Below are 25,436 nucleotides of genomic sequence, written 5' to 3' on the forward strand. Positions count from 1 at the left end.
GGTCTGGGAGCAGGCACCGTCTCTACGGGGATGGGGTAATGAGGGGATGGCAGGGGGAGAGAAGCTGCAGAGAGGTGTGTAAGACTACAACTCTGCTGATCAATGCCCATCACAAAAACAAAGTCTATCACTAGTCATGTTAAAAGATCCATACATGGAAAATATTCAAATAAAGTATTACCCCTTTTTGTCCAGTTCAGCTACATCTTCCACTCTCATGCCAAAGATGAAGAGGTTCTCCTCTCCAGCCTCCTCTGCCATCTCCACATTGGCGCCGTCCATGGTGCCGATGGTGAGGGCTCCATTCAGCATGAACTTCATGTTGCCTGTTCCTGAGGCCTCAGTGCCAGCAGTGGAGATCTGCTGTGACAAATCTGTAGCAGGGATCACTGCGGACAGAAGAAAAATAATAAGAATAAAAGTTGTTACCATGGCTTTTTGTCATGCTGTGTGATTTATGTCAAATTTTGATAAAAAAAAAAAAAAAGTTGCCTGGATGGTACCTTTTTCCGCTAGAGACACCCTGTAGTTCTCCAGAAAGATAACCCTCAGTTTATCTTCCACCACAGGATCATTGTTCACCACATCAGCCACCGTTGTGATCAACTTGATAATTATCTTTGCCATGTGGTAACCAGGAGCAGCCTGCAGGGGGCGAAAAATAGCTGAAATAAAACTGTCACACCACTACTGTCCTGTTTACTGTCCTTTATTAGCCACTCATATTTGCTTTTGTCTTAGCTGGTACCTTGCCACCGATGATCACTGTTCGAGGTACAAAAGGTGCAGTGGGATTCTTTCTGATGCCTAAAAACAAACAAATTAAACAAACTCAAATGCATAATTGATGGATGCATAAAGGACAAAAGCCTGGTTAAACATGCTTAGATACAGAGATAGAAACTATTATTTCTGGGCCTTCGTTTATCAAACTGAGCAGAAAAGGTTCTAAATAGTGCCTTACTAACAAAATTTAGAATGTATTGGTAAATATCAGCTGTTGATGAATCCCATATGTTCTAAGCCACATGTTTGTGCACTTTATTAGTATTTGCATTCAGAAACACCCTCAATTAATCATACAGTACAACTTGCATATAATGGATCAAGTGGACTAGCAAATTTTGTCCGTTAAAATCTAAATCTGCTATATGTATAAAAAAAAGGACAAAATCCACAATATATATATGTAACAGATTAGTTACAGTCAGGAAGCGCTGAACGATCTACAAGGAATCCCCAGCACCAATTAGAGTTACGTATTTCCTTGATTAAACGCCTGACCTTGAATCGGGACCTGCCTCATTACCGGGTCAAAACATCATCTGAAAAAGTAAACGCCTGCCCCAAATAAGCGCCGGACCTTATGTGCATTAAAAAGATTACTTTTGGTCGAGTCACTCTTCTTCCTAAGTCCGGTGCTGAGTGGTACCTTAAAATCCTAAAGACTGATTTATGCTTCTCCAGCTCTGTGGCCATGCAATGACGTTGACGTGCATATGACCCTTTTAAAGTTCTCCATTGTGTTGGTGGGTGCCTGATTGCAATTTACCACAGGAACAGTGGCTTTTTCTAGATTAATTTGTCCCTCGACGAGCTCCACTTCTTTATACAATTGTCAACCTCCAAACCAACATTACAGTATGTGCAGTATCCCTCCATGAATTGCAGGTCATTTGAGTGTCTTTGTAGTTTTCAGACTCCATGTTGTAAAGTTGGTCATATTTGCCAAACCTTTGGCAAATATGATTTTGGCAATATTTTCTTTTCTGCCAAATGTTCCTCTATTTGATCCATGATCGAAATGTAATCAGCAGGCACAATGCAAAAACTTTTAAAATATGATGGGAGAGGAAAGAGTGAAATCGGAAAAGTGAGGAATTACAGCCCCTAATGGTCTTGTCGTTTCAATCGGGCTATGGAGAGGGATCGCAGCTACAAACAGGGCTCTGATCTAAAGTGGTTGCCTTTGGTTTGCCACACAGGGACATGTGTGAAACCTATCATATTACAGCGCAGGCAGTAAGCAGAATTTTGTTAATAATCACCAGCCTTGAATAAAGGCCTGCCTCATTTAGGTGCCGGGTCTGAGCACTGTTTGAAAAAAATAAACACCTGGGCTTTTAATCAAGGAAATATGGTACCCACTTTCCTTGAATCACAGAGTGTCAGTGCTGAATTTCCCTTTGTACCTCTGTTGCGACTGAGCACGTTCAGAGTGCTCTATCCGCTACATGCGAGGGGTTTCTAATGAAAATGCATTGCGATGAGACGGGATGTTTTGTCCAATGTGAGCAAAAATCCATGATACAAAATCTGGTACATACAGTGTTTGTTACATGAAACCCATACAAAAACACTGGGGCTTTAGCTTTTACCCGGTGAGTGCAAGTATCCGGTTTATACAATGACTGTTTAGGAAAGTTTTACTGTATATGGTAAGAAAACTGCTTGCCACTTGCATTCCTCACCAAAATAACAGCTAAGAGAATGAAGAAAATCAATTTTTGTGAGAAAGATGTCCACAAGTAGTTTTAAACCCAACTATTCGCAAGGCCAGTTTACTCATGGAGTCATGTTTCTTCATTTCAACATCACAGTCACTTAAAGATATAATTTAACAAACTTTAACACGCTCACCACAACAACTAACATTAAACTTTCCAATGAACAGAATAAGTAGACAATTATATGTTGTTAAAGTTGTCTCAGATCTTTTGCACTGCTGTGATGTCACCATGCTGTTGTCTTTAAGATAAAATCTCCACTGAAGAAATTTGAGTGGTGAAAATAACATGGGAAAATTTTTAATATAAAATTGCAGGAGGAAAACTACTTCATGCACTGCAGTAACAGACAGATCGAGGCGCTTATTGATGATAAAGGTAAAAAGTCTTTATTTAAATCATGAAGTCAAAAGCTGCTGTTTATTTCACACAGGTGTCTTTTGTTGTTTTTGTTACCAATGAGGTTACACACCTGTTTACGAGGTCTGTCAATAAAGTATAGGTCCTTTTTATTTTTTTCAAAAACTATATGGATTTCATTCATATGTTTTTACGTCAGACATGCTTGAACCCTCGTGCGCATGCATGAGTTTTTCCATGCCTGTCGGTGACGTCATTCGCCTGTGAGCACTCCTTGTGGGAGGAGTCGTCCAGCCCCTCGTCGGAATTCCTTTGTCTGAGAAGTTGCTGAGAGACTGGCGCTTTGTTTGATCAAAATTTTTTCTAAACCTGTGAGACACATCGAAGTGGACACGGTTCGAAAAATTAAGCTGGTTTTTGGTGAAAATTTTAACGGCTGATGAGAGATTTTGAGGCGATACTGTCGCTTTAAGGACTTCCCACGGTGCGAGACGTCGCGCAGCGCTCTCAGGCGCCGTCGTCAGCCTGTTTCAAGCTGAAAACCTCCACATTTCAGGCTCTATTGATCCAGGACGTCTTGAGAGAACAGAGAAGTTTCAGCATTTTATCTGGATATTCCACTGTTAAAGGAGATTTTTTTTAATGAAAGATGTGCGGGCGGATTGCAGCGTCGGCTCGCAGCCGCCACGACGCTCCGCCACAGGAAAAACACCTCTGTTGGAAGCCTTAAGGACAAGTTGGAACATGTCCAGTTGTTAAACAATTTCTCATATACTCACTCCACTGAAAGCCATCAAAAGCCGCCTGGATTTTACAAATGGTTATCAACTTGGAGGTGTTTTTCCTGTACCGCCGCACCGCGCCGGCTGCGTCCCGATGCGCGGACCCGTCCGCACGTCTTTCATTAAAAAAAAATCTCCTTTAACAGTGGAATATCCGGATAAAATGCTGAAACCGACTTCTTCTGAAACTTCTCTGTTCTCTCATGACGTCCTGGATCAATAGAGCCTGAAATGTGGAGGTTTTCAGCTTAAAACAGGCTGACGACGGCGCCTGAGAGCGCTGCGCGACGTCTCGCACTGTGGGAAGTCCTTAAAGCGACAGTATCACCTCAAAATCTCTCATCAGCCGTTAAAATTTTCACTGAAAACCAGCTTAATTTTTCGAACCGTGTCCACTTCGATGTGTCTCACAGGTTTAGAAAAAATTTTGATCAAACAAAGCGCCAGTCTCTCAGCAACTTCTCAGACAAAGGAATTCCGACGAGGGGCTGGACGACTCCTCCCACAAGGAGTGCTCACAGGCGAATGACGTCACCGACAGGCGTGGAAAAACTCACTGCATGCGCACGAGGGTTCAAGCATGTCTGACGTAAAAACATATGAATGAAATCCATATAGTTTTTGAAAAAAATAAAAAGGACCTATACTTTATTGACAGCCCTCGTATAACTCGACAATTACCAATTGTGTGTTATTAAAGGAAACAAAGAACATTTGCGGATAAGGTTGCCTGCTGTGATGGCAGCAATGCCTTCATGTTGCAGTTTCCCCTTCTCTACCACTAGATGCTATATGTACATTGATGCACATTCCGAAATGAAAGTGCAAGTTGGCAAATTCCAGACTTCGTGTAGTAACGTTTCTACACTGCCATCATTGAATCCATCATCTCCTTTTCCATCAGCATCTGGCACGCTGCTGCCACTGTTAAGGACAGGAGCGGACTGCAATGCATCATCCACGCAGCAGAGAAGGTGATCGACTGCCATCTGCCATCCCTACAGGACCTGTACACCTCCAGGGCCCTGAGGCGAGCAAGGAAGATAGTGGCCGATTCCTCTCACCCAGGACACAAACTTTTTGCCACTGTCCCCTCTGGCAGGCGGCTGATGTCCATCAGGACTAAAAACCGCTTCTTTCTGTCCACACCTAGACTTCTAAATAATGCCAGAGACCCCCATTTACCCTGCCCCCGACTCCCACAAAGTACAGACTGATCATCCCTGCACTGCAAGGTATTGTACATCCGCATGCCTTGCACAGCCCCATTCCACTATGTTATATTTATTTGACAGTGAACATAGTTTTGCCCATTTTGTCTATTTGACGCCTTCATTTCTTACAGAAGTATTTTTTCCTGTTATTTTTTATTGTTGTTTATGCACCAATTACTTCTTACATAAGTATTGTTTTTTCCTTTTCTTTTTATTGTTTTTTTATGCACCAATGACACCAGATTAAACTCCTTTTATGTGAGAACTTGACAATAAATTTGTTTCTGATTGTAATGCTCCGACGCCCAGATTAAGCAGACATTTGCATAAGAAATGTTGAGGCCTTTGGATTGTAAAAATAAGAGTAGTGAGACTGCAATTCACTGGAATGTGAGTTGCATCCACATCTTAGTGTTTATTATGCCTGGCGGCACAGGTGGAGCGTACATCCAGGCACGTAAGAGGATTTGGATGATGGTAGAGATATCACTCACAGAAACAGACCTGTAAAGGCTTGTACGTTACACAAAAGTAACAGTGTGAGTCATCCACTTACGGTTATACATGACGATGATGTGCAAGCAGTTGAGGACCTGCCGCTTGTACTCATGGATTCTCTTCACGTGCACGTCAAACATGGAGGACGGGTTTATTTTCACTTTGTACTCTTTTTCCAAAAACTGGGCAAATTTCACCTTGTTTTCCTGTGGAGAAAAATGTGGAGAATCTACAAACTGAGATTTTTTAAGGCCCCTGGCCTGCCCTGGCATGTAGACAGGGGTGCGAGATATGATCTGTGCACACCTCAAATGCATGAGTTATGCCGCTACAGGGCAGTGTGAACAGTCTCCACTATGCACGTGTGGTGACAAGCACTGCCCCCCACCCCAAAACAATTACAATCCCAACACAGGATGAGGCATTTGCAGCTCCTCCTGTTGACTTCTGGTGTTCACCTGTTTGACTTTAGAGACGTCTCGGATGAAGACGGCATCGTCGACAAAGTCGAGCAGCTTGCGTAACTGGCTCAGGTCTTTGACATAATCCTCCCCGATGACCTGAAATAAGACATTGCAAGTCACAGGCATACAACACAGCACATCGAATGCAGGTTTTATTTGGTGCACGACTGTTGGCACTGAATCATTCACTCAGTCTAACCTCGGCAAGAAGCTCGGCCAGCCCGGGGTTACACAGCAGCAGCCAGCGCCTGGGAGTGATGCCGTTGGTTTTATTCTGAAACTTGTTTGGTTCCAGTTCACTGAAATTGCGGAATCTGTAGGAACGAAGTGGATGATGTTCATGAGGAACAACGTCATGCAGTGTTGCATCAGGGTTAAAATATTGAGGCGACCAGGCCATGGAAGACTCCATTAAATTTTGGAGGTGATCCGGATCCAAATCCGGATTCTGGATCAAGATTTCTCTTTATATAGGCTTTGAAGGATTTTTTCAAAACTACTTAATGGATTCTCAGCAAATTTGCACCACAGATAGATATTAGGGCACGGAAGACTCCACTGAATTTTGGAGGTGATCTGGATCGGCAGACGCCAGAAATCTCTGATTGCTCTTGTTTTTCTGTCATTTCGTAGGATTATGTAAAAAGTACTGCAAGGATTTTGATGAAATTTTCACCACAGACAGAGATTAGGCCATGGAAGACTCCTTTAAATTTTGGAGGTGATTCAGTTTCGCAGACCGAACGGTCCCCCCATAAAAACTGGTCCGCCCTGCCTCCACTGCGCATGCGTCACTTCGGACCACAGCAGCTCTTCTGAGATGGACTCTCTTCACCCAAGGATTATTAACCATCAGATAACACCTCTTAAATCACTCTAAAGTCAGTTTTAAGCAGAAACTAGGCAATAATCGGTGATCGGATATGCAATGAACGCAACAGCTAGCAGCTCGTGTAGCTGTGAGATTTTAGGGTGTAAGTAGTGTTTTATGCACTGAATAACCAAATTAAATGCTTTGATACTTTTGTAGGAACTGTAGGTGCTGACTAATACTAATACACTGCTTCTGAATGGATACCTTGAAATTAAGGGGTCACATTAGTATTTCAGCCACATAATAAAGTTTGTAGATAAAAACATCCGATAAACATTATGAGGTGATTAATCATACAAAATAATCAGATGATCAGATGTGGATGTAAGTTTCTGCTCCTGTCACTTTAAATGGAAAGAAGCTGTGTGTACTTCATGTCATTTTATACCATTACAGGTATTTTATCAAAATGCTTTTGCCCCTTACACTTGAGTCTTGATGATGTTGGAGTGTATCTCAGCAACTCCGTTGACAGCATGCGATCCCACGATGCACAGGTGCGCCATGTTGACCCTCTTACACCCTTCTTCTTCAATCAGTGACATTTTACGCAGTTTGTCAAGGTCATCTGGGAAGAGCGCCGCAATCCGCTGCAGCAACAAAACACAGACGAGAGAGGGGCGATTGCGCGTGTTGATAGATATGCTCAGTTAGTGCTGACAGGAAGGGGAGGGACACTCCTACAAGTCTTCAAGAAAAGGCATGATTTCTGCAAAGGGATCTTTAGCTTCGTGTGCTTCACAGTTTCACATCAGATGGGGCAGAATGAGGTGCAGCACCAACATTGAGGTGGATCTGGTTGATCTGGTAGATGATCTGCAGGTGTCTGGGTAGCAGCGTCTCCATCAGCGCCACAGGCCATCGCTCCAGTGCCTCAGGGAGAACTGTGTGGTTGGTGTACGCAAAGGTACGCGTGGTCAGGTCCCAGGCCTGCCAAGGATGAAGGAGGTAAGTTTCACATGCTTCTGTGTATCTCTTTCCCATCTGGTTTAATGTCACATAATTGCCCCCCCCATCAGTTATTTTAAACAACCTATTTTTGTCCGCAGGATTTTGTTAAACTGTCCAGCAACTGCTTTTATCTGACTTCTGAGAAGAAGAGCTGCTGAACACGGTTCTGTAATTTCAATGTTTTCATATTTTCTGCTCAACCTAAGCTGAACTGGTTGATCGCAGTATTTCAGTCAGTGCTCAAACCTGCAATAGAGGAGCTGTTAAGCATAAGAATTGTGCACAAAATGAAAGAAGCAAGAAACCTTCTGGATTTGCTCTTGATGACATAAGCTTTGATTTAAGATGTGGAGACATTCGCAGTTTGACCCCTGCGGTCAGCTAGAGGTCATCAAGTTTGGGTGATGCATAACATGGCATTGCTTGCTAAAATACAAAGAAGCTGTATATTATATATTTAAACTGACCAAAATGTGTGATCTTTAAAAAAAAAAAAAAAAAAAAAAAAAACTACAGAGGATCTTCAGACAGCACAAAATCCCAGTTTACTTTAAACCAGTTAACACCTTGAGAAAGAAATTAGTTCACCCTAAGGACAGGATCCCTAGTTACAAACGGAGCAATGTAGTGTATTCTATCAGATGTCAGGAAAACTGTAACAAACACTACATAGGTGAGACTAAGCAACCTTTACACAAAATGCTATGCCAGCACCGCAGAGAGGGCACCAGTGGACCTGTCTGCAGTTCATCTCCACCTTAAAGACACTAACCACACGTTTGAGGACAAGGAAGTTAAAATATTAGCCAGAGAGAAGAAATGGTTTGAGAGAGGGGTCAAGGAGGCATTCTTTGTGAAACGTTTGAAACCCAGCCTTAACCGGGGAGGGGGTCTGAGACACGCTTTATCCCCTGTTTACAATGGGGTACTCAGGTCAAAGCAGTTTCAGTCTTTTGTTCATGGTAATGAGTCATTCACGTTATCAGCAGAGTCGTCAAGGGAGCCATCAGGAGAGGGACAGCTGCCCTGTCATTAGGAGGGTGCGAACTAGAGCACAATAGGTGCTAATCAGAGCTATTGTTTAGTCACCAGCCTATAGCAGTCTGCCTCTCAGTAGGAGGCGTCTGGTTAGGTTTAAAACTCCAGCTTTTGTGACTTCTTGATTATTCTTCTCTACAAGAGCCAAGACAGAAGTCAGACCACCAGAGCAAGAATTTTAGCTGAGGAAGCTTCTGCGATTTGAAGCAAAACGTCCTCGCGTCAAGCAACCCAGTCCAGTCGAAGATTCAAGCTTCTCTACTATGGAAACCACCTGGACAACTGAGAGCCTACACAGAAATAAATGGACTGCATTTATATAGCGTTTTTCCATCTGCATCAGAAGCTCAAAACGCTTTACAATTATGCCTCACATTCACCTATTCACACAGCAATGTCAGGGTGCTGCCATGCAAGGCACTCACTACACAACAGGAGCAATTTTGGATTAAGGACCTTGCCCAAGGGCCCTTAGTGATTTTACGGTCAGGCTGGGTTTTGAACAGAGGATCCTCTGGTCTGAAGCCAAACGCTTAACCACTAGCATATCACCTTTGTTCTACCTAAATTTTACTGTCTGTACACAGACCACGAGGCCCACTGGTACACATGCTTATCCCCAGATTTCAGTGCAGTGGCAGATCTGGGGGGGTTTGGATTGCAACCCTTCGAGCCACTGACCAAAGCTGTGATAAAATATCTTGCATGAACACAGGCTGATTGATGAACACTGTTGCATGCAGAACTAGGAGATCCCAGTGTCTGAAATACAAACTGTGCATTAAAACTGACTAGGGAGTCAGTATTTACGTAGCTTCAGGGATTGTCTTAGTACACAGAAAAGTGGGTGTAGATTTCTAAAATATTCCAGAGGTGGGTGAGGTGGACCTCCAGATCTCTGCTAGTAGGGGTGTGCCTTTAGCACACCCATCCAAGTCACAATCATGCCTTCACCTGAAACTAGATCCACCCCTGCGTAGCAGCCAGAAGGATAAAGTCAACAACTCCCCCTCGAAGGAGACCATATGTATAAAACATTGTATTTAAAAACAGCTAAATTTCATTTGCCTTGAATTTTCTTGAAATGAACAAATTTGAACTCTCAAAGCCAAAAGGGAAAAGCAAGACAGCACTACCACACACCGTGTCCCAGTCAAGCTTCTCGATGTCCACAAAGATTCTCATCAGCTCGGGGATAGCCATGGCCGGATGAGTGTCGTTCAGCTGGATGGCAACCTAGAATACAAAACCTTACAGTAACACTGTCATCACCACATTACTGATTTCTTACCTCAACAACTGATACAGTCGATGTAATAGCTACAACCTGATCAGTGAATCCACATACATCATTTACATGACTGCAATAAAAAGGATCATTTGTGTTGCTCAGTACACCTGGATTGGCACTTTGCAGACCTACACAGTGTCATTTTAATAACAGATTCACACATTGTCAACCTGATGAGAATTTTCACTGCAGAAGAGGTTTTCTTTTTCAGATGCTCTGAACAAAGAGGAGAGCAGCCAAATCACATCATCTTGTTGTGTGATCTTTACTAGGGCTGGAACGACTAATTAGGGAATAACCCTGTTGTGTCTGATGATTTGCGGACATTAATGCTGGATTTTAAGCCAACGCTTCGCCAGCAAAATGGATACTTGCGACTGTAATTCAGCATTAACGTCTGCAAATTAGACACAAGGGGGTTATTCCCATTCTAATCCAGTTCCATTGTTTGCACAGTTTATTTTTCTGTAAGTAATTCGGTCGGCGAAGCTTACCATAGCAACAGCGTCTTCAAGCCAAACTGGAAATTCTGTGAGCAGACCCACAGATTTCTCCATCTCGCCAACTGCATTGAGTAATTCTGTGAGCAGAATCCACATCAATACTTTTGTATGATAGATTAAATTTGTCGTCGCTCCACTAGTTTTTCCTCGCTCTCAGCTGACAGTGCCATTACTGACATCTGCGTAGCAAAGTGGTCAGGGCGCAGAGTAATACATGAAATGTGAAATGGTCAAATGTTTTGCCTCCTTCAACGTGATATTTTATGGTCGGAAATCTCACAAGATTAACCAATCAGATTTGTGGAACAAATGTAATTGGACTAGAATTAAAATCATTAGTCGACTAGTTGGGTACCATTAGTCATCAACTATTTGGCAACTAAATTTGACAATGAATGAATTAGGCCAATTTCAAATCTTCATGGAGAAATGCAAACGTGACATTTATTTTAACAAATATAAGCACAAAATCACAAAAACCCCAGCATTAGCATGAAGACAAGGTCTGCTTTCATTTACTAGGCATAGACGACCCGTTTGACCTGCCAAAGTTCACACACTTTCTTCACTGAGTGAAGGGAGTGGGGGCAGCTCCAGCAGGTCTGTTCTTTTAAGGCTTAAATTAACTTAAAAATGGCTTTCAACTAGTCGACTAACAAAAAATAGTCGACTAGTCATAGTCGACTATTACGACTAGTCATCCCATCCCTAATCTTTACTTCCACAGTTTCTTCCAAATCAGACCAAACTTAAGGAAGGACAAGGACAACTCAAGGACAAGTGGTTCCATCGCAACTGTGGAACAACTTATTAAAATAATTCCTTAATTCAATATTGAAAAGAAAAAACAAACAAAAAATCCTACACAACATCATGACTCGAGCTTGTAACTGTGTGGTCAAACCACTGAAGAATGGTGTTGTAAACTTCATGCCTGCAACACAAGTGCAAGAGTATCTTCACTAAAATGTTTAAAATACAAACATATGAGCACTAGTTTTCATTTCACCATTTACAACGTTTCAGATGTGGAAAACAAAGATAATACACCAGGAGAAACAAATCCGAAACTCCGCAGAGGTGTTGGTGGAATTTTACAAAAAGGAGTGGTGCAGTTTTGTCTAAAAAGAAACAATGTTTGCAGAGATTTCACGTTATTTCAGCCAATTAAATATTTGTCTCACCTCGGCACAGTTTAAAATTTTTAAAGCTTTTTTTCCTTTTTAGTTTCAAATTAACAAAATTTAAAAAGTTTGTCCTTCTGACATTGGCCGTCACTTCCAGAAGGGTGCTACGTATTATGGAATCAGAACAAGGATAGCTGACACCTCAGCTGTCTCCCAACTTGTCACACTTCCCGAAGTATTGCGCAGCATCGAAATCCAAAAATGGTCGGGATTCCACTTCCAGAGATTTTCACCTTCCCATACTGCATGGAAAATATTCACCCCATACTCCTTGCATTGTTGCTGGTCATAGTAATGGTCAGGTGCTGGTGCACACATCCACCACACCATGAAACCTTCTTGGATCCTGGATGGCAGACAAATGGTCGATCCCCACCTCTTGGAAGTCTCAATGTACTGCTGCAGCCAAGGGCAATGCAATCGTGTTCTTGGGCTTTGCCATTGCTACTGTCCTCAACACTGAGGTATCACTGTGCTGGATCGTGTACAGATCAATGAGTCACATGGCCAGATTGCTGTAACAGACAATGCAAGTGATACTTCTCACCAGATCAGTGAAATAGTCAACAATTTTTTTATTCTTGTAAAATCACTTCTTCCATTTAAGGGAAAATCTGGGGTTCAGTTGGATGAAACAGAAATTCACGGTCTGATTAATGTAAGGCCAAGATCTGCTCAGTAGTCTCAGTGGTTAGTACAATCCTGGTACTGTTGTTCCTGGAGTTACTGCTGCAACATCTCCATTTTTGGATAGTTTTCCCATGAAGGCCTGCAGGGTTAAGCACCTACTTAGCAAGAAGCAGAGATTTATAAATTCCCAGGACTGTGGAATTCACATACTCCAAGCTCACACATATGACATAAAGCACACTGAAATCTGACAGAGCAGGAAAAACATTACAGCATCTTTTGCAGTGATTAGTAGCTTCTGATTGATCACTGATTGAGTCTGAAGGCAGACTTTAGTACTGGTGCAAGTTGAATATAACACTGAACTTTATTCTTCATTTGAAGTATTTGTTGAGACACGATGACTGTACGTCAGAAAACAGAGCGGGTTAGCCATTAGCTAAAAGGCTGGTGATTACATTCTTGATCAAATAATGTTGTTGATTTTATTTACATATGCTTTCCAAAGACGTTTTCAAAAGAGCTTCACAAACAAAAAACAAAACCACACAAGTGGGAAAAGCTGGAGAGAAAGTAGGAGATGTACAACCCCTGGCAAAAATTATGGAATCACCGGCCTCGGGGGATGTTCATTCAGTTGTTTAATTTTGTAGAAAAAAAGTAGATCACAGACATGACACAAAACTAAAGTCATTTCAAATGGCAACTTTCTGGCTTTAAGAAACACTATAAGAAATCAAGAAAAAAAAAATTGTGGCAGTCAGTAACGGTTACTTTTTTAGACCAAGCAGAGGGAAGAAAATATGGACTCACTCAATTCTGAGGAAAAAATTATGGAATCACCCTGTAAATTTTCATCCCCAAAACTAACACCTGCATCAAATCAGATCTGCTCATTAGTCTGCATCTAAAAAGGAGTGATCACACCTTGGAGAGCTGTTGCACAAAGTGGAATGACATGAATCATGGCTACAACAGGAGAGATGTCAATTGAAACAAAGGAGAGGATTATCGAACTCTTAAAAGAGGGTAAATCATCACGCAATGTTGCAAAAGATGTTGGTTGTTCACAGTCTGCTGTGTCTAAACTCTGGACCAAATACAAACAACATGGGAAGGTTGTTAAAGGAAAACATACTGGTAGACCAAGGAAGACATCAAAGCGTCAAGACGGAAAACTTAAAGCAATATGTCTCAAAAATCAAAAATGCACAACAAAACAAATGAGGAACGAATGGGAGGAAACTGGAGTCAACGTCTGTGACCGAACTGTAAGAAACCGCCTAAAGGAAATGGGATTTACATACAGACAAGACTCTTTTATTGTACGGAAACTAAAGTGTACAGATGGTGGAAACATAATGCCCCCAACTTTGTTGAGTGCTGTTGTCGACAGGGGAGACCGATTTTTAGAGGGGACCATTCAGTCGCCGACACTGGCGTAAAAAACAAAACAAAATCAGGGAAATAACCCCCCCCAAGCACTTAATTTTTGATTTTATCATCACATCCAGTTACAAACGCTGTAGAAATGTGTTCAAACTGTGTAGCAACACTTCTAAGCAAAGTGTGGGATTCAACAGTTTGTATATGAGTGTAAAAATTTAAACACAGCCCTGACAAGTGCCACCTTGTGGTAGAAAAGTCTAACTGCCACTGAAATACTATCCTGCAAATGCAGAAATGACTGACACACCACGAGACCAAATCTTAAACTATGAAAACTAAAGACCATAGTTCATTCACATTTTTTGTTTATAGACACACAAGCTTCTAAACAGTTTTTTTCAGAGTGATATTGTCTTCATAAACACAATCATTTAAGCTAAATGGAATAATAAAGTCATTTACACAAACAGTGGAGGGTAAGATCGGAGGTAATTTAATTAAACAAACAAACAAAAAAAAACTTTCAGCTCCTCCCCTTCACCCGGGATCATCTATGTCCATCTCACCCGATTCTGTACTAGACCAATTTGGATGTCTATTTTTAATGATCCATATAAAAGGCAGAATGTGCATTTGGCAAGCGTAAGATATTTGATTAATAACACATTTTTGTAGGGTTGGGATGACTGGTTGTAATGGTAAACTGCAACTTGCTAGTACCCATCTAGTCAACTAATTTTCTTCTAGTTGACTAGTTCGGTAACTCAAACAGCATGATTTTCCTACATTTTAAGTGTAATGAAATCTTTAAAAAAATAATCTGTTTCAAATAACAGTCTGGTAGAAGCAAAACACTTGACATTTTGCAAACTGCCCAGTTTGCAAACAGGATGTGTTGCAAGGTGGTACCCATCCACCTTCGTTCTGCAAAAGAGAGGATTTTCTGTTGCTGGCAACATTATTGCCAACGAGAGGGCAAGTCTGGACCCAGATACAGTACAGTGATAAATCCTGATATATATATATATACATACATACATACATAAAAATGGAAATGATTCCTAACATTTCAGTGTAAAATGCATGATATTGAAATGTAAAAGGTGCTTGATTGTTAACTTTTTTATAAATAACTTTAAATAAAAACAACCAATCCTCCGTCACTCGGATTGGCAGGTGCATTCCCTCAGTATTTGCCTCTCCAAGCTGGTGGCATAGCAACCTCTTTTGTCACTGTAAAACACCCACTGGGACTGAAAATGCCTGGCAGCTGGCCACATTTCCTGTCTCTTGCAGCTTATGACCAAGGGGTGACAGGGTCCCTACAATGCTTTACAGCATTGTGTAAAAAAACATCAAAGTACACTCTGCTGGACAAATTAGATAATGACACTTTTTTCCAACTGCCAAAGCATTTTTCTGCATTGTTTATTTTGTATAATAAACATTTTCATATCTGGGCTCTACTCTCAACCCTACTTTTTATGCATACCATCCCTGGTTCTCAAGACCAGGCACCGAAGTGGCTCTACTCTACTCTTTTCTACTCTCCTATTTTACTCTTCCTTTTTAGATATACCTTTATATACTAGCATAGTTGCACCTTAGAATTGGAATATAATATACAAGATATACCTTACTGAATTTTCATGCATACATTTTATATTTTATTTGTAGCAATGAATTTTGAAGCTTTTTTACGGTCCAGTCAGGGAGCATGCATTGATGTTGTGGGTTGCCTCTTGCACCACACCACGGAAATGCTCCTGGGTCACGGACAGCAGCCACTCATGTAGACAAACGGAGCAGCCCCACTTATAAAAAGTAACAATCTATTTGCCATGGTCAAGAGAAGCGTGGACATGCCCTTGGTCTTCTCCAGATGATGGGGGTGCTCAATACTGGGGCACCTGTTTGTTGGAACACGCCCAGAGAAGCACACCACATACCCAAACTGTTGTAGCTGATGCTCTCTCACTATGCAAATGATACTCCTCAGAGTCTCCCTAAGTACAGTCCATCCAAAAACTACTCACAGCGCTTTACTTTTTCCACATTTTATGTTACAGCCTTATTCCAAAAATGGAGTAAATTCACCCCCCCCCCCCAAAGAAAATTGTACTTACAACACCCCATAATGACAACATGAAAAAGGTTTTGCTTGAAATTTTTAGCAAATTTATTCAAAATAATAATAATAATAAAAAAAAACCTAAGAAGTCACATGTATTCACACCCTTTGATCAATACTTTGTTGATGCACCTTTGGCAGCAATTAAGGCTCAAGTCTTCTTAAATATGACACCGCAAGCTTGGCGCACTATCTTTGGGCAGTTTTTATCCATTCCTCTTTGCAGCACCTCTCATGCTCCATCAGGTTGGATGGGGAGCATCACTGCACAGCCATTTTCAGATCTCTCCAGAGATGTTCAATCAGATTCAGGTCTGTGCTCTGGCTAGATCACTCAAGGACATTCACAGACTTGTCCTGAAGCCACTCCTTTGATTTCTTGGCTGTGTCCTTAGGGTCATTGTCCTGTGGAAAGATGACCCGGCACACCAGTCTGAGGTCAAGAGCACTCTGGAGCAGGTTTTCATCCAGGATGTCTCTGTACATTGCTGCATTCATTTTTCCTTCTGCTGAAATACACCCCCACAGCATGATGCTGCCACCACATGCTTCACTGTAGGGATGGTACCTGGTTTCCTCCAAAAATGACACCTGGTATTCACACCAAAGAGTTCAATCTTTGCCTCAGACCAGAGAATTTTGTTTCTCATGGTCTGAAAGTCCTTCAGATGCCTTTTGGCAAACTCCAGGTGGGCTGCCATGTGCCGTTTACTAAGGAGTGGCTTCCATCTGACCACTCTACCATACAGGCCTGATTGGTGGATTGCTGCAGAGATGCTTCTCCATCTGGAAGGTTCTCTTCTCTCCACAGAGGAATGCTGGAACTCTGACAGAGTGACCAGAGTGATTGGGTTCTTGGTCGCCTCCCGACTAAGGCCCTTCTCCCCAGATTGCTCAGTTTAGACGGGTGGCCAGCTCTAGGAAGAGTTCTGGTGGATCTGAACTTGTTCCATTTCCAGATGATAGAGGCCACTGTGCTCATTGGGACCTTCAAAGCAGCAGAAATGTATCTATCTCCTTCCCTAGGGGAGGTGATGGTCTAGTGGTTAAGCGTTGGGCTTGAGACCAGAGGATCCTCGGTTCAAATCCCAGTCTGACTGGAAAATCACTAAAGGCCTTTGGGCAAGGTCCTTAATCCCCTAGTTGCTCCTGGTGTGTAGTGGGTGACTTGTATGGCAGCAGCCTGACATCGGGGTGAATATGAGGCATTGATGTGTAAAGCGCCTTGAGCGTCTGATGCAAATGGAAAAGCGCTATATAAATGGAGTCCATTACCATTTGTGCCTTTGACTTCATGCTTGGTTTGTGCTCTGACATGCACTGTGAACTATGGGACTTTATATGTAGACAGGTGTGTGCCTTTCTAACTCATGTCCAATCAGCTGAATTTTCCCTAAGTGGACTCCAATTAAGCTGTTGAAACTTCTCAAGGATAATCAGTGGAAACAGGATTCAACTGAGCTCAATTTTGAGCTTCATGGCAAAGGCTGTGAAAACTTATGTACACGTGATTTCTTTGTTTTTTGTTGTTGTAGTAAATTAGCAAAAATCTCAAACTTTTTTTCACAGTCTCATTATGGGGTATTGTGTGTAGAATTCTAAAGAAAAAATTAATTTCATGCATTTTCAAATAAGGCTGTAACATAAAAAAATGTGGAAAAATTGAAGTGCTGTGAATACTTTCTGGATGCACTGTATCTGTTCTTTTGACACAAAGTCGTAACAGCAGTACCCAAGGAGCTTACAGAGAGCTAACACCAAAGACACAGTTGTGGCTTCAGGCCACTCATTATCAAAGACTCACAGCCATACAGTCAGACCTTTTTTATGCATAGCTGCTAGAAGAGGAAAGCTCTACTGATATGAGTAAAATTACCAACAACCACTGACGGTGGCTTTTATGCACGGCTAAAATATGGCCATCAGGTATTGCAAAGACTTTGCGCCCGTCTGTCTGTGCTCAGCACAAGTCCATTCCTCTTACTGCCAAGCTCTTAAAATTCACAGGGAACATTCTTGGAACCTAGACCTTGGACAAGTTCAAAGATGACAAACCTTGACCTATTTTAAGTAGTTAAAAGGTCGCATTCTGCTTACTATTCTGATGCTCATACAGTCGAGGGTATTTTAACATTGCGTTATATTTTTATTTGACCTTGTGTGACACACTGGACTTCTGTTTTGTCCAGCATCTGAACATGAAGCTTACTTTATCTGGGAAGCTCTCAAAGGAGCGGTGAGCCGTGTTTGCTTTCTTTGTGGTCTTGAAGCGGCGGATGATGTCTTGGAGCGTGGCGGCCACGACAAAGTATTCCTGCTTTAAACGGAGCTCCTTCCCTTCAAAGAACTACAGCACAAAAACAGGCAGAAAAAAAGTGATTGGGAAGACAATTAAAGCTTTGCGTTGAATAAATAATAAAATGGCCACCAACATGTTCCAAGTGACCTTACATTATCGTTGGGGTAAAGCACACGAGAGATGTTCTCCGCCAGGTTTCTGTCCAGAACGGCCTGGATGTAATCACCAACATTAACTAAAACACAAAGAAAAAGTAAGTACTTCTTGATGCAACTCCACATTATGTGGAGAAATGTGGCAGGGGTGGGGTTTGAACCGGAAATCTTCTGCACTGAAACCACGCACACTAACCACTTGGCCACCACCCCTGCTTAAATAAATAAAAATCTTTTTAAAAACATTTTAAAATCAGTGTAAACAAGAGCAATCAGAGATTTCTGACGTCCGCCAATCTGGAGCCGGATCACCTCCAAAATTCAGTGGAGTCTTCCATGCCCTAATATCCATCTGTGGTAAAAATCTGGTGAGAATCTGCAAAGTAGTTTGGATGTAATCCTTCAAAGCCTATATAAAGTGAATCTTGATCCAGAATCTGGATCACCTCCAAAATTTAATAGAGTCTTCCATGGCCTGGTATGTATCCATGGTGAAAATTTGGTCAGAATCTGTGAAGTAGTTTTGACGTAATCCTTCAAAGCCTATATAAAGTAAAACTTGATCCAGAATCCGGATCCAGATCGCCTCCTAATATGAACCTAATATGTATCTGTGGTGAAAATTTGGTGAGAATCTGTGAAGTAGTTTTGACGTAATCCTTCAAAGCCTATATAAAGTGAATCTTGATCCAGAGTCCAGATCCAGATCACCTCCAAAATTTAATGGAGTCCTCTATGGCCTAATTTGTATCTATTTTGAACATTTCGTCAAAATCCGTGCAATACTTATGACGTAATCCTGCTGACAGTAATCATTCAAAGCCTATATAAAGTGAAACTTGAATCCACAATTGGGATCTGGATCCAGATCACCTCCAAAATTTAATGGGTTCTTCCATGACCTAATATGTACCTGTACAGTAGTTTTGACGTAATCCTGACAGACAGGCAAATAAGTAAACGCCGATGATTTTATTACGCCCTTGGCAGATGTAATAAAGCAGGAAACTGACATACCAGAGGCCTTTTGAAAGACATGTTGCTGTGGGATTCCAAAATTATGCAAGAATGCAAGAACAATTTCCTTTTGTCTTGCAAAGTTTGTCAGATAAGTACAGTTGAATGCAAATGTGTTGTGCAAAGGTGGAGGTTACACAATCAACAACCAACTCGTTCCTGCACTCACAGTCTCTCAAGTTAAAGTCATTGGGCGCTCGAGCGGACCACAGCCTCATGGTGTTCACCGTGTTGTTCATGTAGCCAGGTATAGGCGTATCATAGGGCATCGCCAGAACTACCTGCACACAGAATAGTGCCGACAGTCTTAACGCACACTCAGGTTATAGAATGTGATGACACTGGAATAATCAATGGGGAAAACACAAGAATCAATCATGGAAAATGTTCACATGTTGTGTGGCCCAACTACAGACACTGCCCCTGCAAGTAGACATTTAGACAACCTGTATAATTATGGTATCAAACTACAATAATCTCAAAAAAGAGCTCTCAAGTGCATCTCTCATACATGTAAAATATTTATTTAAGTCCACTGGTTCCTGAAATACAACCATGGATGGTTTCAGTCGAGTCAAAGGATAATAAAAAGGCGTTTGTTATTCTTTTAGAGTTGTCTGGATGTCTTCCCTCACTTGTCTCCTTCCAGCATGGTTGCTCAATATTTGAGAACTGCCTACTTGACCTCATAATGATTCATGTAAATGCAGTCCAAAAGATATTCAATGACTTGGAAATGTTCATGTATCCATCACCTGACTTCTCTCAAGAAAACAGGATGTAAAAGTGTTGATTTAGTCTTTATGTTTAGAAAAAAATTGCTCCTGTCCCACATTTTTTTGGAATATGTTGCAGGAGCTGAATGAAGTTGACCACACAAAACATGAAATATGTTGGGTTCATACAGAACAGAAGTCAAAGTAAATGTAAGGATCACTTTTTATTTTTGCATTTTCCATATGGTCCACACTTTGTCTGATTTGGAGTTGTAGGTCCTCCAATATCCATCTGGCATACATCTTCACTACCTGCGTGTCAACCCATCTGGAACCATCTGGTGTATCCTCTAATCGTCCGTAGAAGTGGACTGGCAGCATGTACTCAGGACGCGCCTTCTCCCAGGGGTTTCCGTGCCTCAGCCAATCGTCTGCCTCCTCCACCTACAGCAGGAGGATATAGACAGGGGTATACCACCTGACCTCCTTGAAGTGTAAAGCAAGAAACAATTCAAAATAAAATGCTGAATTTTAAAAGAAGAAGAAGAAGGAGGAAAAAAAATCCAGTTTTCACGTTGTTTACCCCACTGAACAAACAGTGAGCACAAAATCAGTTCAGTGTTCAGAAGGGCATGTTTACATTGAGGGATTGACCTGCAAATAACCACCAAATCAAAAGGGCAAAAGCACTTGTTTTTTGTTTTCTTATCACAAGATACACAATGTTTATTTTTCCCATGTAAAATCAACCACCAGGAGCAGGCTTGCATTCAGACCCACTTACAGTTAATGATCAACTCGACCTGCTTCATCTCTACCCGGGCCCCGCCCGACCTTGAATCTTGATGCCAAGAACAGCGGGGAGTGGGGGGGCTAGTGGTGGTAATTAGACCAAAAGTACTTAGGAAGTACATAAATGCCACACCCACATTTCCAAGCATCAGACTGAACTGTCACACAAACATGGGACTGATGAGAAGAGCTGCTAGTTGTTTGAGGTGTACTATTCCAGTGGACAGAATAATTTCTCAATTCCCATTCCTACTTGTTGCTTATTTTACCATGTGTGGGAAAAAATCTTAAATTGCTACCAGACCCGATGGATTTGATCATATTGGTGACATAACATTTGAATACAGAGGAGCAAAATGATAATAGTGCAGTAAAAAATCATTTTTACCCAATGGCCAAAATATTTGCGTCTGTCCGTGCTCAGCATAAGTCCAGTCCTATTACTGCCAGGGTCTTCAAATTCACAGAGCGCATTTTTGGGATACAGACCTTGGACAAGATCAAAGATGGATAACCTAGACATATTCTAAAGCCCCTTTCATACAGAGTTGTGTAATGTGGCGTACAGACTACGCAGCTCTACACCGATCTTAAGTAGCTGTACGCTGAGTTTATACTGCCCTATGCGGCAGTATGCTGAGGGACGCAAAGGGGTATGAGAGACAGATGCAAAATATTAAACATGTTTAATTAATTTTTTTGTGTACAGCACTGGACGCAGAAAGTACTCAGAGTTTAAGCAAGTCTCCACAACACTGCACAACTGTATACATCCAAAAACATGCTTGCATGAGTGCATACATACAGAGTGAGTCAGCTGGAGGAGAACAGGTGTAGCGCGTGGGTGATTCATGCAGCCCGCAGTGCTTGTGCATGCTTACAACAGGTGATCGAACTGGTGGACATGTGTGTGCTCAGAACAGGTATTCGAACTGGCGCGCGAGTGTGTGATGAAATGATTCCTCAGCTGCGCGCGTGTGTGTGTGTTCAGGAAATGGCTGAATGAGCAGTTGCACGTGCATGAGCCGGTCTATGGCAGGGATGCATCTGTTTACACGCACTTCAGTAATCTGATAATCAGAAAACACGGTTTACATTCTTTCAGTTCTCTCTCTCTCGAAACGGGATGTTTAAGCATGCCTGTGAGTTTAAATGGCAATATTTTCTACTTTTTTTTGGCTGTAGCTGTAGCCCCCCCCAATGACCCTTCATTGGAGTAAGTGGGTGTAGATGACACTGGTCAACACGATTTTTCTTGGATGGAATTTTTCAATGGACTTTGGGTAATTTGGAAGTGCTGAATCTTTTTTTTTTGCCATTCACATCACATTTCTGAGATATGAAAACATATTTCTCACATCAAGCATTGAAGCAAAAGCTTCAGTTTCACACACCTCTTCAGCACCATAAACAATATTACGGCTCTTGTTCACATTTTGCAAACCTGATTTAAAAATGATGCTTTTGAAGGTGCATTGTTCATGATTAGTGGCGTCAAACTAGTGAGTGAATAAGCAACTTTTGCGTAATTCATCAATACGGAACATGCAGACTGTAAAAAAAAGTGATGTGATAGAGGAAATCTGAGCTCAGATTCAGATCTCAAAGTCAATGCAAGAATCTTCTTGTTGTTGTTGACTAGTGTAATAAATTATTTGTTTCTGATTTTTTTGTTTTGGTCACAGAAACAGAAACGCAAGGTGCGACAGGTCCACTGACCACTTCGTTACCTGATGTGAACTACATTTAGCTGTGCTTACCTGCCAGCCATCTCTTATCTTTTGGTTAAAGATTCCGTATTCATAGCGGATACCGTAACCATAAGCAGCAAGACCCAAGGTGGCCATGGAATCTAAGAAGCATGCTGTGGGCAGAAAGAAGACCGAGAATAAGACAGCAATTGAAAAACAAAAACCCAAGTCTACAATTATGCATTGAGGTGAGGTTTGGTTGTGCTGTTGGGGAAGTCAAGTTTGCACAGTATGTGCTCATTGACCCCAGTTACTTAAAAGATTGCTGTGGTTTTGTTACATCAGTAGTTCAGTAGACAAACAGAGAAGTAGACAGTCTAGAAACTATAACGCAGTCATGTTGAAACAGAAACAAAATGTCTGCAAGCAGAACTATGCAAATAGTTTTCAAAGTACCTGATGGAGATCAGGGCAAATTATTTTCAGATTTTAGGTAAAAGGGATAAAGTGGTCATGGATCTGCTTATCTGCAGGGACTTAAGACCCCATTATGGAAGAGTGGAGCTGAAGACCAGCAAAACAGAAGATCTTCAAGGACAGCAACAAAACATTTAATGTCATTTTCATTTTTGAAGGAAAAAAAAAATTGCTGTGTCCTGAGGTGAATTAGCTCCCATCATGCAATGAGACTGTGTTCTGTTAGCAAGTGTTCAAGTGTCATTATCATCATTATACATTTTTCCTGATAGATCTCTACAACATTGTGGGGCTGTAAAATACTTTGGCTCCTACAGTGCAGTGGATAGCTGAAACAATCCTTCACATGGTGATACAAGCATCACATTCAACACAAATACTCCTTAGATATTCCTATTTTGGAAAAACAAACAAACAAACAAACAAAAAAAGATTAGCTACTTGAATTTTCAATCAGTGGTCAGGTAGGGGTCAAAATTAAAAGATGCTCCAACTGTATTAAAAACTTTACCAAATTATTTGGCTGATCATAAAGATTCCAAAAAGGTATAGTGTGGATTATCTGTGACTGAATCTATGGAGTTATGGGATAAAAACAGCAAGAATGGTGACAAAGGTTAGTTTCAGTTTGTTCAGGGGTCAAAAGTTTTCAATAGGATTGGAGCATCTTTTAATTTTGACCCCTGTGTAATTTTTAATTGATCCCTACCTGACAGCCGATTAAAAATTCAAGTGGCCAGTCATTTTTTTTCCAAAAGAGGAGTGTCTAAGGAGTATTTGTACTGAATTTGATGCTTGTATCACCATTTGCAGGATTCCACTCTAAACATTCTCTTATCTGCTGCACTACTAGATTTCAGCTCAGACAAGCCCCTGCATGACTCCAGTCTTGGGCTTAAACAAACAATTTACCTGCCAGTCTGCCCAGACCTCCGTTACCCAATCCTGCATCCTCCTCCATGTCCTCCAGCTCCTCCATGTCCAGGCCGAGCTATAGGAGCAGAAAAGCGCCATGGGAATCAACCGTAACACATTTAACTGTGTGCGTTGGTGCTCCTCTGTCATACCTGGTAGATCGCCTCGTCACAGGCATTCTGCAGGCCCAAGTTGATCATCGTGTTCTGGAGCGTCCTGCCCATGTAGAACTCCAGAGACAGATAATAAACCCGCTGGGTAAAGTGTGAAGAAACACAACAGAAACAGTTCAGCTAAACGTGTATGTTTTCAGATGCAATATATATTTTGAACTCCTGTTGACATTGCAAGAAAGCACTTTTTAACAACCAGGCTGGGGGGGGGTGGATCTCTATCATCTGTGTCTGGAGGCTGGAGAGGGGGGCTTGCTATCAGAGTATCCTCCATTCAAATTCCTACCAAACCATAAAATAAAAATCACTAAAGGTCCCATCAGATTTCAGTTAAATGTGTTCCAAGGTTTTTAACACCCAACTTGCTCCCACTTGAGCACCTTGTATACGGCAACATGCTGTCATCTGTGTGTAAGTAAGGAATCACTGTAAAGTGGTTCGGGAAAAAAAGCGTGACATAAATGCACTCAACTCATCTCTCTTGTCATAACAACAACAACAATCATGGCATCCTCTGTTGAGACAGTAATATTAATATTGTTGCGTTTTTTAAAAGACGTATGTGAGGGTGGTGCAGGATATGTACAAGGACAGATTCATTTAGTGAAGTTGGTAGCATTACAGTTTTTGCCAAGATGTCTACAGTATTTGGAAACAGTCAAGACTACAAATAGAAATACACTCATATTTTCCACTTTTGTCACCAACAGCAAGCAGCTATAATAATTTATGTATGTGTTCCTTGTAAATGCAAGAACACAGCACAAATATGTTACTGGGGGCACTCATATTGTTTTAGGAGTTTATCAAGTGAACGCAAGTTTTTTGGAACAAGGGAGTTAGATTTTCCTACTCTATTATTGTTTCAGCAATGAAGAGGGTCAGCCATGGACAAAATGTTTTGAGTTGGGGGGGCGGGTATGCAGGGATGGGGACGCTTCAAGGATCTAAATTTTGACCATGTTCAAACAAATATATATTAACAACAACAAAGGGATATTTAGAATGACTATTATGATGAACTGGTTAAAATATACCTGTGGTTCATTTAAACCCCAATATGAAGTTATATATCACCTTTCTACATGTCAAATTTGATTAAAATGACAAGGCCACACAAGACCATATATTAGTGGAACATAATAAAGAATTACTTTGCATGACTCACTGTGAAACATGGTGTTGTACGCGGAGTGTACTTTCTAGTTTTTTTTGGTTTGTTGTAATGTTCAACAGTTTCTTGTAAAAAAAAAAAAAAAAGGCATAGACCTCAATAAAAAAAAAAAAAAAAATACGAGAGCACTTGTAGAGTGCATAGCTCCACTAAAGTATACAGTCCTATGCTTATCTGTCATTCACTGAAGTGAAGACATGGGTGCTAT

The 25,436-nt window shown here is 41.4% G+C and overlaps 1 protein-coding gene and 1 long non-coding RNA gene across 2 annotated transcripts in view; one reads left to right on the plus strand and one right to left on the minus strand.

The window, feature by feature from the left end:
* The window catches only part of pygl (phosphorylase, glycogen, liver), a 39,131-nt gene that overhangs the window by 10,817 nt on the left and 2,878 nt on the right, over nt 1-25,436 (minus strand). Inside the window, exons 2-17 of the mRNA XM_034159483.1 lie at nt 24,034-24,135; nt 23,879-23,957; nt 22,559-22,662; nt 20,319-20,450; nt 19,460-19,571; nt 18,271-18,353; nt 18,029-18,166; nt 9,832-9,924; nt 7,483-7,629; nt 7,126-7,289; nt 6,025-6,139; nt 5,820-5,921; nt 5,420-5,567; nt 749-807; nt 504-645; nt 182-389 (exon numbers count right to left, since the gene is read on the minus strand). Of these exons, the coding sequence (XP_034015374.1) occupies nt 182-389; nt 504-645; nt 749-807; nt 5,420-5,567; nt 5,820-5,921; nt 6,025-6,139; nt 7,126-7,289; nt 7,483-7,629; nt 9,832-9,924; nt 18,029-18,166; nt 18,271-18,353; nt 19,460-19,571; nt 20,319-20,450; nt 22,559-22,662; nt 23,879-23,957; nt 24,034-24,135 (1,928 nt within the window). The remainder of the gene's footprint in view (nt 1-181; nt 390-503; nt 646-748; nt 808-5,419; nt 5,568-5,819; nt 5,922-6,024; nt 6,140-7,125; nt 7,290-7,482; nt 7,630-9,831; nt 9,925-18,028; nt 18,167-18,270; nt 18,354-19,459; nt 19,572-20,318; nt 20,451-22,558; nt 22,663-23,878; nt 23,958-24,033; nt 24,136-25,436) is intronic.
* LOC117500719 lies at nt 8,890-23,274 on the plus strand. The gene is made up of 3 exons (XR_004557834.1): nt 8,890-8,901; nt 22,899-22,907; nt 23,125-23,274. It is a non-coding gene; the product is annotated as an uncharacterized LOC117500719 (long non-coding RNA).

The sequence above is a fragment of the Thalassophryne amazonica genome, chromosome 19 (assembly GCF_902500255.1).
Source record: "Thalassophryne amazonica chromosome 19, fThaAma1.1, whole genome shotgun sequence".
Classification (NCBI taxonomy): domain Eukaryota; kingdom Metazoa; phylum Chordata; class Actinopteri; order Batrachoidiformes; family Batrachoididae; genus Thalassophryne; species Thalassophryne amazonica.